This window comes from Melanotaenia boesemani, chromosome 18, assembly GCF_017639745.1.
Source record: "Melanotaenia boesemani isolate fMelBoe1 chromosome 18, fMelBoe1.pri, whole genome shotgun sequence".
NCBI classification, from domain to species: domain Eukaryota; kingdom Metazoa; phylum Chordata; class Actinopteri; order Atheriniformes; family Melanotaeniidae; genus Melanotaenia; species Melanotaenia boesemani.
This window is the reverse complement of record NC_055699.1, coordinates 7,783,213-7,807,713: the sequence shown is the minus strand read 5'-3', so window position 1 is coordinate 7,807,713 and position 24,501 is coordinate 7,783,213. Positions and strand designations below refer to the sequence as shown.

Below are 24,501 nucleotides of genomic sequence, written 5' to 3'. Positions count from 1 at the left end.
GCTTCTGACTTTCTGAAAAAGGTATAGATCAGCTTTGACAGTTTTCCTTTGCTGCCCATCCAGTGAGGAAACAGCCACAGGAGAGAAGGGGTAAAGGTTCACGGGGGGGTGGTTTTTATTTCAGGAGGAAACTCAGGCTGGGCTACAGACATGGCACAGCAAGCTGAACCAGAAAGATCAACGTGGTTCTCTGGCACAGCTGCCGTTTGGGAGCGCGTGGTCGAATCTCTGCTGGTGTCCGTTGCATCTGTGCTTGAAGGAGTCAAACGGTCATTTTTGGCTTCTGCGGTGGCTGGGCAGCTGGGAGAAAGTGGGGCAGAGGTGATCTCCTCTAGCCTGCGATGTAATTTCCTCATGGTCACAGGAATGGACATACATCTGAGTGGGAGGAAAGAAAAAAAAAAAAAAAAGAAAAAAGAAATCAGCTGCCATCAGGCTGAAATTTACTGTTTGAAACCATTCACTTATAAACATGGACCCTTCTGCCAAGTAAACATACCTCTTTATAACTGTGGTGATGTATTCATCCAGTGAGGGATCAGACATTCCTTCTCCAAAAAAGCTGCAGGTAATCTGATGAGGACTGGATATGTTCACCAGCACTGTGAACACAAATGCACAGCTAAGTCCATCTTGGTAATATAGCTGTTACTCGCATTATCACAAATCATTGTATTACTAAAACCTAAACCCACAAGCAATAAGAAGAAGCTGTTCAAGTTCTAACAGAATCAAATCCTCACTTTTTAGTGACTGAAACCTCTGAATGTTTGGCACCTTTGCTTAAATAAATATTTAAAAGGATTAACCATCAAAATAGTTCCTAAGCCTGGTTACAGTGTGTCAAGTAATACTTTAATCTTTGTTTAAAAGAAGGAAAAGGAAAAACAACAAAAAGAAAAAAAGTCCACACAGGAGCGAATGCTTACAAACAGCAAGGGAGCTGGTGCAGGGTTGGTGGAAGGTCACCGAAAAGCTGGTATCAGACTCCGGGAGGATTTCGAAATGCCGCTCACAAATTGAACCTGATGTGATTTGAATTAATAAAGCATTACATAACATACTGAAACAGAACATTAGCACCTCTGCATGGAGTGTGATTATTTGGGATGCGAAACTCCTCGCACCTTGACTGGCACTTTGAACAGTCAAACAACTGCTCAGCAGGGTGTTAATAGCACACTGGTGGCGCAGCAGCTCCAGCAGGGCAGCGACATGAGCAGGGTGGCTGAAGGGAACGCTGTCCACCACAGCTGCTCTCTGTGCAGGCACATCCCACGCAGCTCCAGGGAGAATATAACTCACACTGCTGAGGACAGGCTGGACATACAAGTATTGATTTCTTTTATGTTAGACTCTAAATCTAAGACTTACATAATGGTTTACCCTGATATGAACCCTATTCGCTGAGGACATAAAAGCAACATAGCATTTTGATTACCACAGAAATGTCTTCTAATGTCTTCCAGTGTCTGTTTGCACTTAAACTTCTCATCAGAAGCTTGGGTAATGGTGCCCACTGCAGGTCAACCTCTGGTATAGTCACATCTACGAAAAATTACAAAGTGTGTGAAGGTCTATGTGACACTTGCCAAGATCTTTGTGTACTGAGGTGGAAAAAAAGTGGATTTTATTTTATTTATTCTTTTTGTAATACAATAGCTATTTAATGAAATATTTCCTAACCTGTGATTGCTCTGAGCTTCTCCACAAAAGACCACATCATTGGTACTGCTGGCTGGAGTTTGAGCAGGAAACAGGCAGGCAACATCTCATTTGGGACCTGACTTAGTGGAGCAAACATGGGACAACTGTCCCAGAATATCAATTTACTGTTACCCTCGACAGCTAGGATTTTCAGACTTAATGTGGCTGCAAATTTTAAAAAGCATCCAGCTGGGCAACAATAACAATGAAACACTACCCGTGAGGATCCAGCTGAGGAGGCAGCGGGACCACGGATGCCATCTGAAGTTTGTGAGTCACATCACTGACACCGATCGTAACCTGAGCTGCCTGGACGACTGGCTCAGAATTTGTTTCTTCAAACACTTTTAAAAGAATTAACAACTTTATTAGAGGCTGCAAATCCCCTAAAACTGAAATAAGCAGAAATTATAACTCAAGTCTGTGTCTTACATGGATCTGAGGTCTTCAATCCATCAGTTAGGGGGGTATAGAACTGGATAGTTAGGGGGCAATCTACAATATGGACATTTTATTCATTTTAAATTCACATATGATGAAATGTCCTTGCATTGATGTAATCTTACAGTTGTACCTTCTTTCCCTGCTATTAGACAGCCAATCCTGCTGTTGTTGATCAAGTCCACTTGGGGATCAGAGTACTTAGGTTCCCTGAATGCAGAAAAACAGATTTATTTCATTATCTGATAAATTTGCTCTCATAGAAAACACCCTTTAGTTGCTAATTTAAGCATAATACATAAAGAGCAACCTTGTTTTACAGGCATTTTGGCATTACTGGCCAGTCAGGTAAGTTTCTGTTGTCCTTTCTTATTGCTCACCTTGGTATATTTGAGATTTGCTGCAAATCTTTCCCAAGGTATTTTAGAGATGCCAACAATTTCAATTTGACCTCACTGAAGGAAAAAAAAAGTTAAATCACCACAAGAAACTGAGTGAATGAATGAATGAATGAATGAATGAATGATAAAATCAGGTACTTGTCTCCAGGGATGCTGTATTGTGCAAATAAACCACCCAACTTCATGGAGAAATCAGTAAAATTTTTGGACCTATATGAACAGCAAAAAAGGAAAAACTGCATCACAATTAGCATGAAGTGCTAAAATACTTACATTTATCTAATTATTGACATTGTTAGGTATATAAAGTTAAAATTAAGATAAAAATTAAAATTGGCCAAGACTCTTACCTCAGCAGCTGCAGAAGTGACTCACTTGACTATGAGATAATTTATTAATTAGCAAGCAGAAAATAATTTAAATCACTTATTGGGATTAATAAAGTCTACTTACAACAGGGGATTCTCCATGTGGGGCTACTTTTACCTCCTGCACTCCACCACAGGGCAGCAATAAAATCTCCAGGTAGAACAAGGCTGCTGTCAGGTAGCAGGTGTCCTCCGTTGTGTGAAAACCCATCCTTCAAAATAAGCATGAATACGGATCATAATGTGTAAACACATTGTTTTCACAGTCAGGTGATGGAAGAAATGCAGCTTTATAATACAGGACAAAAAATATTTATCTGAAAGAGAGATAAAAACAACACTCATGAGTTAACTCTTTACCCTTGTTGTTTAGCTATCGTTTCCAGGCGGGACCTTGTGGTATTTATAGAGGGAGCTGAAACATACAAATGCAATACAGTAAGAATTGATGCACTAAAACACATTGAGAATCATCAGAATATTTCTTTCTCTACCATGAAGCACTTCCTGAAGTCTTTCCAGGGATCTAACCAGTGGCGCACAGGGTTTGGATTCATCTCTGGATTTCTCCTATTATGAGACAATGGGGAGGAAAAAAAACAACAATGGCCCACTTGTGCTGTAGTGTGAGCCTTGTGTCAACAGTCTTTGGTCCTGTCTGCCCATTCTGCTAGGGAACACAAGCTGGATGACACCATGGCAGGGGAAATGTTGACATTTGGATGCCGTGCACTTTGGGATAGGTGTGGTTAATAAAAAAACAACTATTCTGGACCTTTGTGTGAGAAAATGTATTGTGCAGTGCACTCCATACTTCGAGAATCATAATTTTTCATTATTTCTGCTTGCAAAAAGATGTATGATTTACCCCAGATGCCTTATCCCTTTGGAACTCGCATCCCTTTAGACCACCAAGCAATCAAGTTTCCTTAATTCCAGAGACTGACGACTGCCAAGCTCCACTTCGAATGAATTTACAAGCATTATCTAGTCTGCTGCTCCACCCATGACAAATCTAAAAGAAAAATAACCCCCCCTTTGCTTACAGAGCCTCAGCAGTACAAGTCGGTCGATTTGAAATCTCCACAAGTAAAACAAAGCATGTTCGGACCCTAACGTATAACCTTTAATTCTGACTTTAGGTCAAATGATACACATTTGGGAAAAAGAGCAAAAATTTAAGATTTTAAAATCAATGTGGGAAAATGAGCTTCTTTGCAGAGAGAAGAAATTTGAATGTTTGAGGCAAAGCCAATGTCATGAAGATGCCTAGTTAAAATAAGAAAACAGTCTAAAAAAGTTGTTTTGTTCTAAAGGATACAAAAACAGTACAATGTGACTGTTAAGTGAAGCAGAGATGTGATGGTAGCCAGTGTGCAACAACAAAGACTTGTGTGTTTGAGTATGAATGATCTAACTGGAGTGCATTGTCACACCAGTGTCTGATTCACAGCATATTATCATACTGGAGAGCCAATTTCAACCAATATCAACTTCTCATTTTGATAAAAAACATAAAATTTTAGAGTAATCAAAACAGAACAAGTTTTAGTTTATATCTGTCTCACCATGCATTTTTGGACAAGCTGAAAAGTGTCATTCCAGGTCTTCTTTGCAAACTTTAAATGCAGATTAGAAAGTGTGGAATCTTCCTTCATCACTAAAAGTAAACACAAAAGGAGAAAACATAAAACTTAGTATATTTACCTAAATTATAGTTATTCATATACTTAAAAATATATGCAAGTATTACTGGAGTATACTGTTATTGTCTGAAAAAAAAACAGTTACTTGTAAGTTAGATGTAAAGGATAAAAGTATGCTAGACGAAAATGTTTAATTTAGATTAAAATTAAACAAATATTACTCAGCTTCTGAACCGTTTTGTCTCCTCCTGGGGAAACAGCAACCATTTATGCGGAGTAGCCAATTAATCAATTATATTTAGTATGTTTACTGCCCTAATATTCAAATATTTCACCACAGTGCCAATATTTTTCACAAGTGTGTAGTATTTCCATGAGAAATTAGTTTAAACAAAAGTAAAACTGACTGTTGTCTGGCTCTCCCAGGCGGGCGGGCGTTGTCAGACGGAGCCAAGCCCACAGGACGTGCGGTCAATCTGCTGCTAGCAGCTACAATCCAAGTCTCTGGAGTTAGCCACACAGCTAGCCATGAGCTAACAAGTTGCTAACTGAATCTTTTTATTTTGCCGCCACAGTTAAGCCTTCGTCGAGCGTTTTGCCAAAGCAAATATTATTTAAATTACCGGTAGGTGGGTCTTTTTAAAAGCAGAACTGTTGTAACACCTCTCGGTATTCACGTTTCTTCCTTTTCTGACATCATTTAGTTGTGATTAGCTGCTTGTTATCGCTTGTTAGCCTTTTTCCCTGTGTGGCCATCCAGCCTTAGCCTGCTAGCGAGGAAGCTGCTGAGTTTGTAAGCATCGACCGAGCATCTGTTGCTTAGTATTCGATTTTAAAGATTAGTCTTTTAGGCGTTTTCCGAGCCTCTACCATCAGTTTGGACTCCCTCAGCTGTTAATTAAAGGCCAGGTGACGTTTACCTGCCCGGTGGGTTAGATGGCTTATTAGCCATATCGCCTACTTGTCAGCCTGCTAGCTAGATTAATGACAGTTAAAATGTCACAGGCTAACTTGCCATTAAGTTAATGTGATTATTAGAATATTTAACATTGCCTTCTGCGATAATGGCAGTTGTCGCTTAAAGCTTAAAAACAGCTTAATAGCTTAAAAAGCTTCTTCTTCTTTTTCCTCAGTTAGCAATGAAAGACAAACCTCGTCCTACTTTTAGCTTACATTTGTTATTCCCGTTATTTATGTACCAAGTAAGGGTAGAATAGTTTATAATAGGAGCATGGTCACGGTTGTGTGCTCAGGATTGTTACCTGCATGTGACTGAGACTTTAGATGTATTAAGTTCTCTTCCTAACAAATATAATGTCTCAGTATAGCCAGCTTTCTCATAAAAACATTACATTTTGGAAACGTTTCTTCTAAGACTTTAAACCTCCAAAACTGTAGACTGATGTCCATTTTAAGGCTGCTATTTTCACTTTCATTATGATAAGAGATATTCCTAGGTTTAAGTTAATGTTATAAGAGGATATTGCCTTCAGGTGCTAATTCGTTATATTGATTGTGAGTCCATATATCTCTTGTTAATTTGTCTAATGATGCACTGGCAGAATTCCTTTTTTTCCCTCTCTGATCTCCAGAGGTTTGCTCTTGCCTGTTGCAGGAAAAGGGGCTTACAATACATGCACACACTTCTCTGGAGATCATGCTTTTCTCACAGTCATCAAGGACAGTCCACAGTGGGGAAACTGACCACTAAACCGCTGCAGCACGTGTCTGATTTGATCCTTCATATATGGGAAACATTCCCAAATGTTGCTTAGAAACCCTTTAAAATTTTATTTCTCTGCTAAATGTGTTTCACGGGCCCTTCAGTGGCAAGTGGAATCTGTCTGCTTCTTGTCACACAGAGACAACAAACTAAATCTTAAAGCTGAGAAGTGTGCTTTTGAAAGAAACATTGCTCTTTTTTTGGTTAGGCTCTAATTTGTTCTGGGGGATTTAGAGATGAACTGTGTTCGCTGACAGGTACAGGTATACAGGTACTTCAGCTATATCGTTGTCTGTTATGAATGCAGTGCCGCTTGATGGCCCAAAGATAGTAGTAATTTAACATTAGTTTTCAGCTTTTTCACAGCTTGTATTATAAGATTCCTCTACCTTCTTTAAATCTTTTAATTCTCTGCATTGTTTTGTTAATTATTTTCTGCAGGCATGATCATATATCTGTAGTTTCCCTGCATATTGCAGATTTGTTGTTTTCTTAAATCCAACATGTCATACTTGGAGCCACATATGTCACATTTACAGGAAGCTTTTGTTGATCATTTTGGTGGACCCAGAATGCACTTCTCTAACACCTTTTTTTCCCCTATTCAGCATTATGGAAAGAAGAAATGCTAAACAAAATAAGAATATATTCTAATCTATTCTTTGCATTAGCATTATGATACATAGCAAATTTATGGGTAAATATGGTCAAGTGTTAAATTTATTACCAGAAACAAAATGCATTTCTATTACATTTTATATTATTGTAAAAGGGAAAAGGGTGAAGGAATAAGTCCTATGCAGAGAGAAATTAAAAAGGCAAAAATAATAATAACAAATCCGTATTGTGTCGTCACTCTGTATGGGCTGCAGTGTCAGCGAGAAACAAAAAGCATCTTTTTCTGCACCACATTAGTGTTTCCTTGCTTTTCAGTCTACCTGCTGAAACTGAACATGTAGGCTTTGGAAATTATGATGCAATCTGTCTTCTCTCCCTTTCTAATCTACACAGGAATTATCACTGAGCCTTTTGTTCCCCCTGGAATCCTTTTACCATCTTCATTTCACAATTCTCTCCCTGCTGTGAACTTTCTCCCTCTGACATCTGCATCTACAGAGTCATGGCAGCTGCAAAGCCAAAAGGGCAGAACTCTCTTGCCCTCCACAAAGTGATCATGGTGGGCAGTGGAGGAGTGGGGAAATCCGCCCTTACTCTGCAGTTCATGTACGATGAGGTGAGCCACTTGCGTCACAGCAGGCTTGAAAAATTCAGAAGTTTCTGAGGTGATTTTCATTGGAAGATGTTTTTTTCTTTCTTGTAGTTTGTTGAAGACTATGAGCCCACTAAAGCAGACAGTTACAGGAAGAAAGTGGTGCTGGATGGAGAGGAGGTGCAGATTGATATCCTTGACACAGCCGGCCAAGAAGACTATGCAGCCATTCGGGATAACTACTTCCGCAGTGGCGAGGGTTTCCTCTGCGTATTTTCCATCACAGAACTGGAGTCGTTTGCAGCAACAGTAGACTTCAGGTGTGGTGGCGTCTATTAATTTGAATGAATCATTAGGATTTATTACAGCTATCCTTAATGTGCTTGTCTTTTTTTCTTTTTTTTTTTACATAATTTTATCATGATATATTCATGTATTTTAAATTTTAAGCCAGCTTTAGCAAGGAGAAGCTTAATTTCCATACTTAATGGGTGAGTGGTGTTTCTCGTTTTGCAGAGAGCAGATTCTGCGAGTGAAGGAGGACGAGAATGTACCCTTCCTCTTGGTCGGTAATAAGTCAGACTTGGACGACCGGCGGCAGGTCAGCGCAGACGAGGCGAAGGCACGTGCAGAGCAGTGGGGGGTTTGCTACGTGGAGACTTCTGCAAAAACCCGTGCCAACGTCGACAAGGTTTGTTGTCCTGCCGGATAAACAAATTAACTGTGTTTACATGAAGCACACAGTATGACCACATGCTTTTTTCTTTGTTTTTTTTTTTTTTTTTTTTAAACAGGTGTTTTTTGACCTGATGAGAGAGATCCGGGCAAGAAAAATGGAGGACAGCAAAGAGAAGAACGGGAAGAAGAAAAGTAAAAGTTTGGCTAAGAGAATTAGAGAGCGGTGCTGTATTTTATAGTGGTGAAGGAGAGCAGGCTGGCTGCGTCTGTACATATACATTTCTCAGACTTTTGCATTTATTTTGTGCCCGAACCTGACCATGACTTTCTGTTCCTGGTTAACAGGACATCTGACCGTGTGTCAGGAAGTAGTAAGGTGGCACTCCATACACCATTTATAGCTCTAACTTTTTATGTGCTGACACTCTAAATAATTTATGTACTCTCATTCTCTCTCTTACTCTGACCACATTACAGAGTTTAATAGATGGATGGTGTTTTAATTTAGGCCTAAGCTTGACAAGAGGCCAAGCCCTGAAATGTCCCTAAACCTTTCATTGTAAAGTTCAGTGTGTATAATATCCTCAGACAACTGTGCAGTGCAAGTTCAAGTAAAAAGAAAATGGAAGTGTCAGAGGCGAGGTTCAAATGGGGAAGATGGAACCGAGCTCTATATACTGGAAAGCCCCAATCCATGTAATGAATCAAGCATCGTTGTTAGGAAAGATTAGTTCAGCAGTATTTTGTCAACCCAGGGTTCGTCAAGTGCCACCACGGAAATGTATGTAGCACGGGTGAACCGGTAAAGGATTTTCATTTAGAGACTGTTTCTTTATCTTTAGCCAGAGCTGAATTTTGATGCCATTCCTCTGTTGTTTTACACATCAATCTTCCTGTGTAGTATGTTATCAGTGAATTCAAACTTTTATTTTCATCCCCTTTCATATATCCTGTGAACCTGTGTAAAATAAGCGCACTGTCTCCATTTTCATCCTCTTTCCCAGTCACTTTGTTTTCTCAAATTCACACATTCATCATTACTGTTCAACATTTTGAGGGATTTTTCAACACTTGAACTTCTTTCAATTTTAACATTTCAGAAGTTTTACCTCTCTTGGCTAATGAGATTCATTGCCTCTCTTTTTTGCGATACAGGAATCCCTGGTGCTTTCATAAGAGGTGATTCCATAACACTACATCCTTTACATGCTGTTCTGACACCTATCGATGAAACCAATCGCTTCCAGACTTGTAAAGATTTCTTTTGCCAATCTAACTTTTACCTGGCTGAGACTTTTATTCCACAACTTTCTATTTTTTATTAAATGCATTTCTTAATTAGAAATAAAGTGGGGATAAATGAATGGATATATAAATATTAAGGGTGGAAAACACTGAAAATGAAGCTTGATGCAAGTGAGGTGGTACTTGTCCAAAAAATGCTGCCACTCACCAAAGAAAACTGCTAGCTAGTACAAACAAGTGCCCACTTACCAATTCTAGTGAATGACATCTTGCCATAGTTAGCATAACAGGTCAGCACGACAATGTTTGCATCTTCGTGAAAGATGGACGGGCTTCAGGGGAAGCAGGAGGATTTCATTTTGGATCGCCTGTGAAATAAATACAGGGTTACGAGGGCTTTAGTAATTCTTGTGCAGTGCGTCACTGTTGCCTCTCTGTCCGTTGTGAATGTGAATAATCCCCACTCACTTGTCCTGTTTGCCTGTAAATCTTCACCTGCCAGTGCTGTGCAGAGTTTAGAAGTCACTGATGTTCTACTTTATTCATTTTGCTTCATTTTTGTGCCAGGCTATCCTGTGTTTTATAATGCAATGCTGTAGTAATAGCTTAATGGATAAACCCATGTCTCATTTTGTCTTGCTCGTGTAGTTGAATGATTTTAGAGGTAAGTTTATGTTGAAGCAGTGTAAAAAAAAAAAAAAGAGAGAGAGAAAAGAAATTGACAGTGCATGGTTAATGACTAATTTGAATAGAAAAACACACTAAGACATCTTCCCCTTGATTCCTAATTTACTAATGAACTATTATTTTTGTTTTTACCTGTTTTGAATAACTTATTTCTCTCAATATTTTAATGAATTCCAACAACCAACAACAGGTTGTTGCCAAGTTCCTCTGTGATCTGTTTAAACTCATTAGTATAAAGAAGTAAGTGAAGTCTATGCAAAATTATTGTTGGAATTATGAAGAGAAAACATAAAACTTGGAAACCATTCAAATCACTCTCTGAAAACTATGTTTAAAAAGACAAACACGAGAAAATGCAGCATTATCCAGAAGTTATAGGAAGTTTTTCCCTGTTACATGTGAATATTGAACACTTATTTGTTTATTCCTGGAGATGACAAAGAATAGGCACAGTTCAGTGTGTTAACTGAACTAAAAGATATTATAAAATAATGTCTTGTTTACTGAAAAAGCACACAGAGGAGGGAGTTGGATAGGAAGGCCACACCCAAAATGTTAGAGAGCCATGGCATCAGAACACATGGAAAGCAATTTAAAATGTTTTAAGGGCTAAACTCCAGTACATCGCACCAGTCGAACCCCGAGCTGAAAGTTAAAGTGAGAGGGACAGAAGCTGACTACCAGTTTGTTATGGCATACCTTCCATTACATTAACAGCAGTGTGTCTTCATTGTTGGGGATTGCAGAAGCTACTTAAAGTGACTACCAGAGTGCTCGCTATCTGTAACATAAGCTTAACAATCTTTCATTTTTTTAAAAAGGAAACTATTACCATTTGCCACTTTTGTTTTGTATTCGTGAATAATTTAATAGACATGATGGCCCAAATATTTTCAGCTGGATGCTAGAACAGATGTTTGAGTGGAAACTATGAGCAAACTGTCCTACTGGGTATACAAATAACATGTTTTGCCTTTTATATAAATACCCTTGGAATAAAAATGGGTAACTAAGTCTTTGATTGGATGGTTGTATGTATGCCATCAGCTAAATGTTTCCTTCATGTTTACTTATTTTAAGCATAACCACTAATGTAGCCTGTTTGTGAATGCAAGAGGTGAAGCTTACATTTCAGATCATTTTTTGTGAGTTATTTGGAAATGGCAAATAAAGTGGATATTACTAATAACATTTTCTAACTGTATTTGTATAATCTTTGTGGGATTGGTTGACCAGGTATATATATATATATATATATATATATATATATATATATATATATATATATATATATATATATATATATTTTGACCTTATCTGAGATGACTGAAACTTTATTGCACTTTTACCACATTTTGGTTGTGTAACTCATTGATATATGAAAACATGTCACAATTAGGTCAGCTACATAATATTTCTTATAGTTTGACTGCTGCTGATCTGATGGCGATACATTTAAACTGATAACAATACATTAGTTTGTATTTAGGCAATAAAAATGGGTATTTTATATCTTTGTGAAATACCATTTTTATAGTAGTCTGTATCTTCAAAGTTGTTAGACTGGGCTTCATGATTTGTGGTAGCTCAAAATGCTTGTACATACTTTGATCTGGTGTCATTTCTGATATGCATGCATGTAGCTCATATTAATGTCGCATGTTTTAGCCATAGATTTTAGCCTGTATCTTAATACCATGGTGTTCTATTTTGAAGGTAAGGGTTTCCCTTCGTGGTGACGTAACCTCTGATCTGGATTACGCCTACGGGCGCTATTGGTTCACATCGACGCACGAGGCCTGTAGTTTGAAAGCTGTCTGGGCCCTGGCGACCTGTACCGTTAGCCATATTACGAACAAAGTTATAACATTTTTTTAATTAATTCAAGGAATTTTGAGACATCATACGCGGCAAGAGGTCTGCTATTTTGGGGTAATATTGTTGATGGATGGAGCAGCAGCCCGGATAGACACGTTAAACCAGACGTGTCTTTGAATGGCATTGTTTTCCTGCCTGTAGACTGAGTTGCATTGAACTCAAAGCAAGGAGAAAAGAAAGCTAGCTACGTTGCTAGCGGCGAGCTAGCTAGCGGCGAACTCGCGTGCTATTCACTTCCTTGTTACTTATTGAAGTGTGATGGAAGGCGAGAAGAAGTTTGTGAGAAGAAGACTTTAGTTTATTTTTTACTCACACTTTAACATTATCCGATGAATGGATTTACAACAATGTATGGATCGTTACTTTTTAGAAGAACATTGTTTTGAATGTGGAGACGCTCTGGGCCTGTGCGTTCACCACGAAATGGAATGCGACTGTGTAAGTGAGCCCTTAGCTAGTTGAGACTAGCTGGCTAAACTGACTAGCATTAGCTATATAATTTTTGAGATGTCCGTTTTGGAGTACAATGGCTAAGTATCGATTTGTTCTGTGATTAGACGTTGTATTATAATTGAGAGTGGCAGAATCTTTTGACACCGAGTGTCACAAATCGCCGTCAAGATTAACCCAGTTTCTTTGGAACCTCAATCGTATTAGCCTCGTTATGCTAAAGCTGTATAATTGTGAATTTGCTGTAACGTCAGCTAAGTAGCCTGTTACACAGCTAGCCCAATGTTTTGTTCTACGACACAAGAAGGGACATAATTTAGATAAATCACACTAGATAGTTATTTTAAATTTGGCTTTAGCCTTTATTTTAAAGATAAATGCCCAATTCAGAGGTGCTTCGGGAAGGTCGGGGACGGAGCCCCTCTGCACAGCGAAATGCTAACAGGCTGGACAGGCGTAGTAAACCTGGGAGCGGTGCCGCTCAGCGAGACAGGCGCCGTGAGAAGAGGCGGTCATCGGCTTCTAGGAGAAAGAAACGTAGGCAACCCAAGGAAAGAGTTCTGTGGCATACCGGTACAACAGAAGACCCCGACAATGACAGAAAAGGCGCTTTTGAAAAAGAGCTCGAACTTCGGACTTTGGTAGAATATGACGACGTAAGCTCCCAGTCAGAGCGTTTTTCTGGGAGCCCCTCTCCAAAACTTGACCCCCAGGCTGACAGTCTGTCAGTGGATCGACTCAGCGATGTTGACTTAGGGGACTATAATGGACCAGCATCCCCAGACAGAGGTCGTCTGAGAGACCGAGAGGCAGTATGCCTCGGCAAGAACGAACAAACAAGAGGACCACCTGAGAGGAACAAGCAAGACAAGGAGTTTGGTAGGAAAAAAGACCACCATAGTCGTGAGAGAGACTCGTCGAAAGTCAGGAGTGGAGGTAGCCTGAGTGGCTCTAAAAATCACAGAGACACTACAAGAAGCAGTGACAGAAATGGTAAAAGGACATCTACATCTCAGTCATCACAATCTGCAGATAAAAAGGATTCAAAAAGGCACAGAAGTAAAACAAGATCTGACAAAGAACCCCCATCTGCATACAGAGATGCTCCACAGTCTTATAGAGAGGAACGTGAAGACCTCAGGGCATACAGGCGAAGTCCTGGTTTTAAAGCAGAAAGTCCCTATGGGACATCATATTCATATAGCTACCAGTCTCCTGGTGGTTATAACCAGCTGATATCCAGAAGAAGTCCAACTTACGGAAGTAAAAGACTTTCACCTAGTTCCACATACTACAACCGGGATATAGATGCATATGGGCCGTATGGGGTGCCAAAGTCACCCAGTTCATACTCTAGCAACAAGAGGAAGCGGTCCCCAGTGAGCCCAGTGAACTGGCGCAGGTCACCAAGTTATGGTCGTCACAGTCCATACGAACAAGGAGAGTTTATCTCAAGTCCTTATGGAACTCGCAGAAGATCACGAAGTCCTTATAGGAAGTCTCTGAGCCCAAGTCCAGATGTCAGGTGAGTTTTTACAGTGGAGCTATTTTGCATGTGACCTATATTCATAGGGAATTAATTGATGCTATAAGTTAGCACTGATAGACCAGAATATTTTAATGCCTGATTTGAGGTCATGGCAAGTTGGGTATTAATACACTGTAATAGCTGTAACTTTTTAGGGTTTATAATATATTAAAAGGCAAAAATCTGGTCATAACACTGTTCATAGTAGTTTTTGTAGTGGTACAGTCTAACAAGGTGTTTATCCCATTTCCTCACCAGACGATCTGCTAGGTCACGCAGCAGAAGTCCATATTCAACCTCAAGGCATTCACGCTCCCACAGTCGTCACCGCCACTCTCGCTCACGCAGTCGCCCCTCCAGCCTTTCACCGAGCACACTCACATTCAAATCCAGCCTTGCTGCTGAGCTTAGTAAGCAGAAAAAGGCTAAAGCAGCAGAAGCAGCTGCCAAGGCCAAGAACTCAAGCAACACATCAACTCCAACTAAGGTTTCCTCATCTGCTCATCAGCCCAGCCCTAAACCAAATCACACATCCAGAAAGGTGCGCCCTCCTTCTCCACCTCAACCAGAGAAGGGACCCAGAACTCCACCTTTGAGCCGGCCTCAGTCCCCTGCTGACAGAACGTCCAAGAAGACCACTGAGCACGAGACCAGCAGGGACAGAGATGGAAAAGGGAAGGACGACTCTGTACACCGAGATAAGAGGAAAGCACCAGCACCTGGACAGATCAAAGACAAGGAAAGAGTTGCAGGTCCAGTTATCTCCACACTACCATTGTTACCATTGCCCCAAACAGTTGCTGAACATGTGGACAAAGGAGAAAGGTATGAATGGGTGCTATAATATAACATAATATTGGTGTATTTTTGTGCAAAGATGACTGTTTATAGTCTTTCAGATCTGCTCATTCTCTCTCTCCTGCAATCTTTGCAGCGTGAAGGACAGTTTACTCTCAGTGAAGAAGAAATCAGAAAAAAAGGCTCGTCCTCTTCTGACTGACTTACCTCTGCCCCCTGAACTTCCAAGTGGCTTATCTTCCCCACACAGCCCACCCGAGGATAAGAAGTCCCAAACTCTACGTCGCAGACCTAAGTATGTTTTGATACGCTTAGTTCTTAATATTCCCTTTCCTCTAAAGGGTGCATATTGACTTTGAATCATTTAAATTGTTTCTGTGTAATTCCCAGAATTTGTGGCCCCAGATATGGTGAAATTAAGGAAATTGCAATTGATTGGGGAAAACGTTGTGTGGACAAGTTTGAGATCATTGGCATCACAGGGGAAGGTACCTATGGTCAAGTGTACAAGGCCAAAGACAAAGACACTGGTAAGTTTGAAGATGAACATTAATTTTTCACTCGATATATATCTCTCTCTTATTTTTGTCATCTAGATTGATCACAGTGATGGTTTGAGGCTTTTTAAATGGAAATTAGAACTAACATTCATGTGGGTTTGTTCTCATGAACTAGTCCTGAGTTTCAGTTCTTTCTTTTGTCCCTTAGCTGAAATGGTGGCTTTGAAGAAGGTTAGACTGGACAACGAAAAAGAGGGCTTTCCAATCACAGCCATCAGAGAGATTAAAATTTTACGACAGCTTAACCACAAGAGCATCATAAACATGAAGGAAATTGTCACAGACAAGGAGGACGCTCTGGACTTCAAGAATGACAAAGGTGCATTTTTTTCATTCTTGTTTGGAAATGTTTACACATGACAAAACCTCAAACATCTTCATTTAAACCCACAAGACCTAATCACGTTAATGCTGACTAAGCATTTTATTCTTCTCATCTCAGGTGCTTTTTATCTGGTTTTTGAATACATGGATCATGACTTGATGGGTTTGCTCGAGTCAGGCCTGGTCCATTTTAATGAAAGCCACATAAAGTCTTTCATGCGACAGTTGCTCGAGGGCCTGGATTACTGCCATAAGAAAAACTTTCTGCACAGAGACATCAAGTGCTCCAATATTCTACTCAATAACAAGTGAGAAAACAGCATTTTTTTTCCACTGGACCAAACAGATCTCTACTGTTTCATTGCATTGTAAAAGATGTTTCCCAACTTGCTTTAATCAGTGTTGTTGTTCTCTCCTAATCAGAGGTCAAATAAAGCTCGCAGACTTTGGTCTTGCTCGGCTGTATAACTCTGAGGAGAGGTGAGTATGCTCACAAAGAAGTATCTCACTTGTGAAACCAGTCTGTAGTTTTATTTATTATTACTAGTACACATTATTGTGGTATTAACAGACACTGTTAATTTCAGCCGACCCTACACCAATAAAGTGATCACGCTATGGTACCGTCCCCCCGAGTTGCTCCTGGGAGAAGAGCGGTACACACCAGCTATCGATGTGTGGAGCTGCGGGTAAGAACATGGCTAATATTTTTAAATTAACTTAGATTTTTTTTTCTTGCCTACTATGTTAAATGTTTGTATAATTTTGAATTTTGTCTGGGTGCAGATGCATTCTTGGAGAGCTGTTCACAAAGAAACCCATATTTCAAGCTAACCAAGAGCTTGCACAGTTAGAGCTCATTAGGTAAGTGTTGCCTGAGTTCTTGACCAGATGAAAAGAGTCAGAAGATGTTTCAGCAACATAAAACAGAGCAAAGTGGTGCTATTTTGTGGTTAAGCAGACTTTTGTTGTGCTTTAATTGATTGGCTCGGTTGGTTTAGTTATGACTCAGACTGAAGGTTTAAAGTGTTAATTCAGTGGAAACAAGCTGACTTTGCAGAAGTAAATGCCAAAGCCTTTTTTTTTTTTTTTTTTTTTTTCTTTACTTTGGGTTTAAATTGGGGTGAACACGGCACCTTTTTCCACGTCTTTTTTTTTTTTTTCCTATTGACTCTTTTTCCTGTCATCATAAACTGACCATAGTAAAGGAAATGAGAGTGAGAGGTCTACAAGAAGCAAATGGGACGCACATTTCTGTGGCCTGTTAAGTTCACATTTCGCTGCATTTTGCTAGAACCAATGGATTTCTGTCTTTTAGCCGAATATGTGGCAGCCCCTGTCCTGCTGTCTGGCCAGATGTAATAAAGCTTCCCTTCTTCAACACCATGAAACCAAAGAAGCAATACCGGAGGCGATTACGAGAGGAGTTTGCTTTGTAAGTAAATTAAAGGTTGTTCCTCTCTTGTTATCATATATCCCTATATGTTGGCCGTCCAGTGCTTAATATTGCTGTGATTTTGTGCTTCTCAGCATCCCGCCATCTGCTCTGGACCTCTTCGACCACATGCTAAACTTGGACCCCAGCAAACGCTGCACAGCTGAACAAGCACTGAGCAGCGAGTTTCTCAAAGATGTGGATCCAGACAAGATGCCTCCACCAGAGTATGTATTTGTTCATGTTGCATCAGCATGCTGATCTTGTGGAGGTATAATCATGGATCCTTTACATTTTTTCATCACTTTAACTATGTCTATCTCTGTAGTCTTCCACTCTGGCAGGACTGTCATGAGCTTTGGAGTAAGAAACGCCGACGGCAGAAGCAGATGCCAGAAGAATTGGTGGCCCCTAAGGCGCCCCGCAAAGAGCTGGGTCTTGACGACAGCCGTAGTAACACTCCACAGGGCTTCTCTGCCCCTGGAGCTATCAAAGCCCAGAATGCAGCAGCTTCTGCACTGCTTGGTGAGTGTCAACTGCTCTGTTGTTTTGTTATGAGCTTGTTAGTCACCTGTAAAAAAATTTAAATAGGCCTTAGACTCAGTAGAAGTAGGACAACTCGTCCAAGGTCTATTCAATGTGTGTACACTGTCAACAAGTCATTCCACATGCTTTTCTGGGGACATAAATGCAGACACTCAGATGTAAGTATGTATTATCTCAGAAGACATATGTGATTTAGCAGGTGAATTTACTAAAGCACATTTTCTTGTCTAGCATGTTTATCCAAGTTCATTTAAACTCACTTGTTTCCTTTCTACAGCAGTGTAAACATGCTGTTCTTTTTACGGGAACATTATTGGTCTTTGTTGTGCAAATGGAGGCAGACGTGTATTTTTGGTGGGGGGTTGTCTAGTCGCTGTACAAGTTCATTTTTAGATTCATGGCACTTTAGGTGGTTTTCTCTGTTAACTGACATATATGTGGGTAATATTTTAGAAAGACAGAAGGCTGTAATAAATAAAGTTGTTAATTTTGTGGGATAACACCCCAGATGTTCATTTAAAAGGATAAGTTCAAATGTTTGTACTTGTGTTTTCCTTATTCCAGACCCAAAGGGTCCAAACTCACAGTTAACCCAGGAACAGCTGGCGGTCCTCCTGAACTTCTTTGGGCAGCCCAAGAGTGCATCCAACACAGCCCAGTTTGTCCAGTCTATGAGCACAAAGGTTAACCAGGAGACGTTACAGCAGCTTACTAAAGCCTTAGCTCCCTCTGACCCATCTGAGCCTCCTATTCAGCCTGCACCCACCAAGCCTCCCCAGCCTGCTGTCCCAGCAGGAGTACCTCGTACACCTCCGATGCCCAAGCCTCCTTCACCCCCCATGTCTGCACCATCAAGTATTTTAGAGGGCGAGGCTGCAGCTGCCACACAGACGGCCATGACTATGCTGCTCGCACAACTCCTGCAGGCTCAACAGGTTCAGAGACAAGAGCCAAGTGATGGAGGAGAAGGATCAGAGAGCACCAACCCTGCTGAAGCTGGAGCAGCAGCTGCACCGCTTCCACCTCCAGAGGTCAAACAACCCCCAGAGCCCAGCCCGGTGTCTCCAGGTAGGTCAGAATTTTACCTAAGTTGACAACAGGTCCAGTATGAGCAAACTAGTAGATGGACATTGTTAGAAAGATTGTAAATTGATATGAAACAAGTCTTATCCTTTTTCAGTGTCTGAAGTCGGTGGTGTGTCTATCCTGCCCCCAGACCAGAGACCACCGGAGCCTCCAGAACCACCCCCACATGCTGACCTGGACTACCGGCAGCCAGTGCCTGAGCCCAAGACAGGCCATGCTCCCCCTATTGCTTCTGCAAGTGGAGGTGATGGAGGGAGACCGCCAGAGCCAGACTATCCACCCCTCCCTTCTGCTGAGGGTTCGGGATACGGGGGTGAATACAGTCATCCACCTCCTCCTCCTTTTCCTCCAGGGTTTGGGGATAGCTACATGGGTCACATGTTGGGTGGAGGCCTACCACCTCACGCTCTCAGAGAAGTGTTTAGCGGGCCTGGACAGGTTGCCAGCTCCTCAACTGCCACTGGGGTTCTGCCACCAGCCCATCCAGAACCTTTTCCTTCTGGAGCAGCCACAGCAGCAACTGGTCCCAGTAGTATGGTTTTCACTGGGGACAAAGACCACCGGTTTGAGTACAATCATAGCCCTTTACCTGTGGAGGGACAGGCCAAGCCAAGTGCTATCCACCTGTATAACCATGCCATGGCTAGAAAGGATGGTGTACCTCCTCCACCACCCATCCCTGCTCCAGGACAACCCTGGGGCTCCCCTTCCCAAGTTGGGGCTCCACCACTACCCCTTGGCTTTGTTCCACATGTGAACTCTACAGCAACAATCAGAGGACGAGGGCTGCCTTTCTGAAATACTGAAAACTTTAAATGCAACAAAAGGCTAAAGGACTGTGTTTTGAAACTGAAGCCTCTTGAGGCCAGATTAGATTGATCTGGAGATTCATATTCAGTTTAAATAACTTAAATTTGTTAAGGCATTGTATTCTTTCCTCAATCTGGAATATGATGCAAAAGGACTGATGAATAACACCGAAGGAGCTTTTCTTGCTCATACCGTTTTCGTATTTTTTTTTTTTTTTTTTTTTTTTTTTTGTAATCTATTCTGCTGTCTTTTGAATTAAACTTTTACCTTCTTTTGGTTGTACATTATCTGGCCAGGTAAATTTTAAATCTCTATCTTAGCCTTTCTGTAATGCCCCAGGACAGAGTAGTATTAATGTTTTGCACTACTGACTAAGTAGACAGAGACTATTTTGACTATGAAAGGAAATGGATGGACAATGAATTTAGGAATATGACCGGTAATGTTTGTTTTTTTTTTTATTTTTGTTTTTTCCCTTTCTATGATCAAAACTATATTCAGATATTGATGGCTCATTTGATTGGGCTGTTGGATGGGATGAGGACTGAAAGCACTTGTATAACTGCAACAAATCTGATCTTACATCATGAAGAAAAGGCTGTTTTCATTTTGAATTCACATGCCATTTTTGGCCATAGATGTTGTAAAATCATAAAACAAGCGCATAAACCTGAGTGCAAAAAAAGAAACTTTTTTTTTTTGTACTAAAATGATTTGTCCCCTTCCCTCCTTTGGCAAATGTTTATTAAAGAAATGCCAACAGTGTGTTACTGTCTGCTAAATTACTGCAAGGACTGTTGGAGTTATCTTCACCGCTTAGTGACTTTATGGATTACACCACTTGATGGCAGTGTTATACCAAGTAGTACACACTGACCTGCATTCTTATCATTGCAGCTGCTGTGTTATGTGGTTTCTAGGATGTGTATTAAGTGATGCCAGGCACATTGACCTGTCAGTTTCACTTGAAATCTGCAAACTTGGCAAGTTCATTGGCTCTAAATGATCACTTTTAGCATGATGCCCTGTTCCTGACAGGACAATCTCCCTTAACAAGTGCTTACAAATGTAAATGAACATTTAAGGAGAATTTGTAGTCTTTAAACCATATCTGCCTTAGTAGACAGTAGCATACAACAGGTTTCAGGCAATAAAATGCTCGTCCTCGAAGACAGTAAATTTAGTCTTCAAGCACTCAACTTTGGTGTTTAAAAACACTTTAATGTTAATTTTTGTCAAGAAAGCTGCTTCACTCAGTCAGTGTCATCACTGAATGCAAGTGGAGATTTTTCCAGGTATTTAGTAGAACATCTAAATGAAAATATTAAAGAGTAAAACTACTCTCACTAACAGTGACAGAAGCCTTACCCTTCCACTGAATGATATTCTACACACAGTCAAAAAATGACACGTAATCGAAACATCTGCCCTTTGTTTTTAACTCAACCACATCTCAGTCTGCCACACGTCTCTTTGCTGGTGATGAAAAAGCGATTATCTCAAAAGGGAATCCGTTCTGCAAAGCTAATTCAGAACATAGATGACAACAAGGCTGGGATTAATACAGTGTGGATGATGGATTGCTGAAAATATGCTCATTGAGAATGGCAAGACTTTTTTTTTTTATGAGTGAGGAAATAGAAAATACTGTACTATAAAGAGACAAGTCAGATGCAGTAAATAAAAACATTATTTTTTAATCTTTGCTTCATCAAACCCTCATCAAGGTGAAAAAAGTCACATAATGAAGCAGACATGACACTGGGCTTCCCATAACAATCATCCATCCAACACTAAGCCATTAGTCCCAAAAATAGCCCAGATGAGGACCCCAGATGTCGAATGTCTGGGTTGTTTCACGACTAAACTAAATCACTAAATCTAAACTAAATCCCTAAATCTAGAACTAGAACCTGCAGCCTTAGCTGAGCCCATCACAAATACTGGAAAGAAGCAATCAGTTGTAACAAAACCCACCTCAGGTTAGAGCTCGCGATGTGTGCACATTATGCCCCTTTTATGCCCAATTCTAGTGCTAAGCCAAGCACGTCTCCTGGTCCTAGCTGCATAGAGCCACAAACAACATCAACCCTAAATATGCGTTTAACATAGAAAAGCTTTGTTTCTTGGTTGTAAATGTTTCTCTTGGTTTGGTTTAGAGCAGTGGATCTCAAACATTTAGCAACATTATACCCCATGTGGAACAAATTTTCAGTCAAGTACCCCCTTAACCAGGGGTGTCAATTCACATTTTAGTTCAGGGGCCACATACACCAAAATGTGGTCATAAATGGCCTGGACCAGTAACAGCATAATAACCTATAAATAATAAAAAACTACTAATTTCACTATTTTTTAAAATTTTCTTTTACTGCAAAGAAGTATATGATCAAGCTGTATAAATTATCGAACTATCCTTTTAAACACACACACACATATATATTTAATAACTTAGCCTGGGTGACTTTAAGGTTATTTTTCTATACACATGACTGAAAACACACAACTTCAACTTCGTTTTCAAAAAGCATATCCAGAGGTTTTTATACTTACAGACATGCAATATTGGATTATTTTCCTCGTTAAATAAATGATCAGTTATGATGCTGTTTGTTTTTCTTTTGACAATTTAAGGAATATCAATACAGAAATGCAGAAATTTACAAAGAGTTTAAAAAGGTTGACACGACACTTTTATTATAGGTGTATAGTTTTATGCCTCTTAGTTAAAAAGATTATAAAAAAGGATAAACAAAAAAAATGTCCTGGTCTTCAAATCTAACCTCTTTAAAGTTTAAATCATTAATCGTGAGGAAGTCTTTTGATAATTCACTACAAATGTGCTGTGCCATAAACCCCTGAAAAAACAGGAAAAGAAAAGAAAGACCAGCACAATGCCAACCACATGGCAGGTCACTGCACTCAGCGCTCCCTGTCACACCTCACTGGAACCATAGTGTGGTGCTGTAGGACTAAAAAGGAAAGTAAAAACCAGAAGCTGCTCAAACTGTCAAGAAAATTTCAAACACCTCAGAAAACTGAAAAACATGTCCAGCACATTTCATTCTTGAGCTTAAAGGTCACAAATATGGACCCGTGCTAATTAAGAGTCATCTCACAGATGAATGCATGATGCTGATGTTGAAAACTGACTATCCAATTTCATTAAGACCCAAGAGTTTATCATATTTGCCTTAAAGAATAGCTTCACCTTGAATTTGTTAATTCATAACTGTCTGAAGGTGGTTTGAAGACAGAAAGAGGTGCAATCTATGCTGACTGCTTATTTTTTTAAAAGTGTTAGGAACATAATTATCAGTTAAGGTGATTTGTTGAAGGATAATTGTACTGACTTGTATATTGTATATTGAATTGTATATGACCCTACATCCTTGTGCCACTGGGCCACAATTCTCATTGAAGATGTGAATCAGCTGAATGGCAGCTTCATGGCCGCTTGTCAAACCTTGTTTTCTCTCTGTCTCTCTCGATGTGTGTGTGTGTGTATAGAGTTAGACAGATAAACAGAGGAAATGCATTCTGTTTCCCTTTTCCAAGTGATTTCCTCCTGGATCTGTGTTCAGTTTTATGTTTAGTTTTTAATTAAAACATGAAATCTAAAAAGTAGTGGCAGAGAAACAATGGCTGTGCAGTCTTCCACATGCATGCACAGCAAACCTCTCATGGTGTCAGTAATTATGATGCATATTATTAAAGCTCGTGTGGAACACCAGCCATTAACGTGACTACATTACAGGGTGTTAATCTCCTCTAATGAGTGGGCTATTTTAAAAGGCACTGCATTAACCGTGCAACAGATAGAGATCTGGGATTTACTTAATATTCTCTCAATGAGGAGGCTTCAGAGCTAATCAATCAAGATGAAGTGTTAAAGGGCAGACTTCCCTCTCTGGCGCTGTGCATCAGATCTGTGTTCAGCAGCAAGGTGACACCTCTCAAAAGGTTACGCCGCACTGACCTTTATTGTGCTATTGCCGCACATGGTGGCACGGATGACCACCGGTTATTCAAGCCATCACATTAAAAAAAGGTCATGATCTTTTTAGACCTTTCTGAGGAGGAAGATTGGCTAAATTTCCCACAAATTCCACACAGAATGTGTTTTTCTCACTATATAAACAAGTTCATCAGGATGATTTCCCCGCTCCCTCGTGGCCTCATCTTCTCTGCGACATCCCCATTAACTCCATCCAGGAAGACAAAGGGCTCTTAAATCATTTATTGCAGATATGACCCATAAATGTCATGCTCAACCTAACCATATGCCTTACCTTTGACGTGTAAGGTCAACCTTCAGTAAGTCACTTTAAAAGTAATCGGGTTCTGCACCCCCCATCTTGACCCCCAAGACTCTTTCCAGGATGTTATTGAAAGACTCTAATTCAAAAGACTGTAACTGCATTGCATAAAGTTTAACTCAAGGAACGCTCCAGTAAAGCAAAGCTGACGTCTTGCTATGCTATGACGTTTTCACCTGTACCTATAGATTTAGAAAACTGGGCGTGGTTATGGTTTGATAAGGCAGTTATTGCAGATGTCAAGCTGAAATAATAGGAAGTGAGCATAAATTGTTAAAATTAAATTTATTGCATGTTACCTTAAGTAGCCTGTGTAATTGACATTGCAGCATTCATTAGTGCTTGTGCAGGTTTGAGCATGTAATGCATGGCTAAACAAAAATTGCAGTATAGCCAGGGCTGTGGGTATATTTACACTCTGTTTAGGCTGATTTTAGAAAGCCTGGTTGGCAGAAAACAACATGTAATCCAGTTTTGCAAACCAGTTCCAAACCACATTTGGAGGTGGTTTTAAAATGCAATCCATACTGTATTTCTACAGCTACATCTCAGCCTGGATTCAGCCCAAGTCAGATTTCTAAATGTAAATGTTCTGCATCAGTTGCAATGTAACATACAACAATGATGTAATGAGAAAGTACTGAGAAAGGTTAATGCTGCC

At 40.1% G+C, this 24,501-nt stretch overlaps 3 protein-coding genes across 7 annotated transcripts; 2 read left to right on the top strand and 1 right to left on the bottom strand.

Moving 5' to 3' along the window:
• Nucleotides 1-91: 91 nt before the first annotated feature.
• zgc:111976 (uncharacterized protein LOC553663 homolog) lies at nucleotides 92-5,499 on the bottom strand. Of its 4 annotated transcripts, none has more exons than XM_041968935.1 (17): nucleotides 5,484-5,499; nucleotides 4,486-4,577; nucleotides 3,412-3,487; nucleotides 3,278-3,332; nucleotides 3,003-3,129; nucleotides 2,900-2,928; nucleotides 2,688-2,759; nucleotides 2,529-2,603; nucleotides 2,282-2,358; nucleotides 2,140-2,202; nucleotides 1,925-2,051; nucleotides 1,687-1,811; nucleotides 1,442-1,548; nucleotides 1,128-1,320; nucleotides 930-1,025; nucleotides 500-602; nucleotides 92-378 (listed from the first exon to the last, which is right to left on the bottom strand). In XM_041968935.1, exons 2-17 carry the CDS (start codon nucleotides 4,573-4,575, stop codon nucleotides 99-101), a joined length of 1,695 nt encoding a protein of 564 aa, XP_041824869.1. In that variant the 5' UTR covers nucleotides 4,576-4,577; nucleotides 5,484-5,499; the 3' UTR covers nucleotides 92-98. The 4 variants fall into 4 exon arrangements, with proteins under 4 accessions (XP_041824869.1, XP_041824868.1, XP_041824870.1 ...); XM_041968934.1 differs by lacking the exon at nucleotides 5,484-5,499 and adding an exon at nucleotides 4,971-5,058; XM_041968936.1 differs by lacking the exon at nucleotides 5,484-5,499 and adding an exon at nucleotides 4,971-5,058 and having other exon boundaries at nucleotides 1,687-1,787.
• On the top strand, nucleotides 5,052-10,162 carry ralaa (v-ral simian leukemia viral oncogene homolog Aa (ras related)). 2 transcript variants are annotated; one of them, XM_041968941.1, is made up of 5 exons: nucleotides 5,052-5,188; nucleotides 7,403-7,520; nucleotides 7,608-7,816; nucleotides 8,013-8,187; nucleotides 8,291-10,162. In XM_041968941.1, exons 2-5 carry the CDS (start codon nucleotides 7,407-7,409, stop codon nucleotides 8,411-8,413), a joined length of 621 nt encoding a protein of 206 aa, XP_041824875.1. In that variant the 5' UTR covers nucleotides 5,052-5,188; nucleotides 7,403-7,406; the 3' UTR covers nucleotides 8,414-10,162. The 2 variants fall into 2 exon arrangements, with proteins under 2 accessions (XP_041824875.1, XP_041824874.1); XM_041968940.1 differs by having other exon boundaries at nucleotides 7,298-7,520.
• Nucleotides 10,163-11,897: 1,735 nt separating this feature from the next.
• cdk13 (cyclin-dependent kinase 13) lies at nucleotides 11,898-20,286 on the top strand. The gene is made up of 14 exons (XM_041968933.1): nucleotides 11,898-13,959; nucleotides 14,221-14,787; nucleotides 14,897-15,055; nucleotides 15,151-15,290; nucleotides 15,469-15,639; nucleotides 15,763-15,952; nucleotides 16,068-16,124; nucleotides 16,232-16,333; nucleotides 16,431-16,508; nucleotides 16,963-17,079; nucleotides 17,175-17,306; nucleotides 17,408-17,604; nucleotides 18,190-18,693; nucleotides 18,806-20,286. The coding sequence occupies exons 1-14, from the start codon at nucleotides 12,812-12,814 to the stop codon at nucleotides 19,507-19,509; spliced, it is 4,266 nt and encodes a 1,421-aa protein (XP_041824867.1). The 5' UTR covers nucleotides 11,898-12,811; the 3' UTR covers nucleotides 19,510-20,286.
• The last annotated feature ends 4,215 nt before the right edge of the window (nucleotides 20,287-24,501 follow it).

Bases quoted from the DNA above. Each gene is read 5' to 3' on its own strand.
- zgc:111976 (XM_041968934.1), bottom strand. The intron at 1,549-1,686 runs GTTAGGAAATAT...AATTTTTCGTAG, and splicing joins GAAGCTCAGAGCAATCACAG to ATGTGACTATACCAGAGGTT. The intron at 379-499 runs GTATGTTTACTT...CCTCCCACTCAG, and splicing joins ATCACCACAGTTATAAAGAG to ATGTATGTCCATTCCTGTGA.
- ralaa (XM_041968941.1), top strand. From the start codon at position 7,407: ATGGCAGCTGCAAAGCCAAAAGGGCAGAACTCTCTTGCCCTCCACAAA. The intron at 7,817-8,012 runs GTGTGGTGGCGT...CTCGTTTTGCAG, and splicing joins GCAGCAACAGTAGACTTCAG to AGAGCAGATTCTGCGAGTGA. The intron at 8,188-8,290 runs GTTTGTTGTCCT...TTTTTTAAACAG, and splicing joins CCCGTGCCAACGTCGACAAG to GTGTTTTTTGACCTGATGAG.
- cdk13 (XM_041968933.1), top strand. From the start codon at position 12,812: ATGCCCAATTCAGAGGTGCTTCGGGAAGGTCGGGGACGGAGCCCCTCT. The intron at 14,788-14,896 runs GTATGAATGGGT...CAATCTTTGCAG, and splicing joins CATGTGGACAAAGGAGAAAG to CGTGAAGGACAGTTTACTCT. The intron at 15,291-15,468 runs GTAAGTTTGAAG...TTTGTCCCTTAG, and splicing joins GGCCAAAGACAAAGACACTG to CTGAAATGGTGGCTTTGAAG.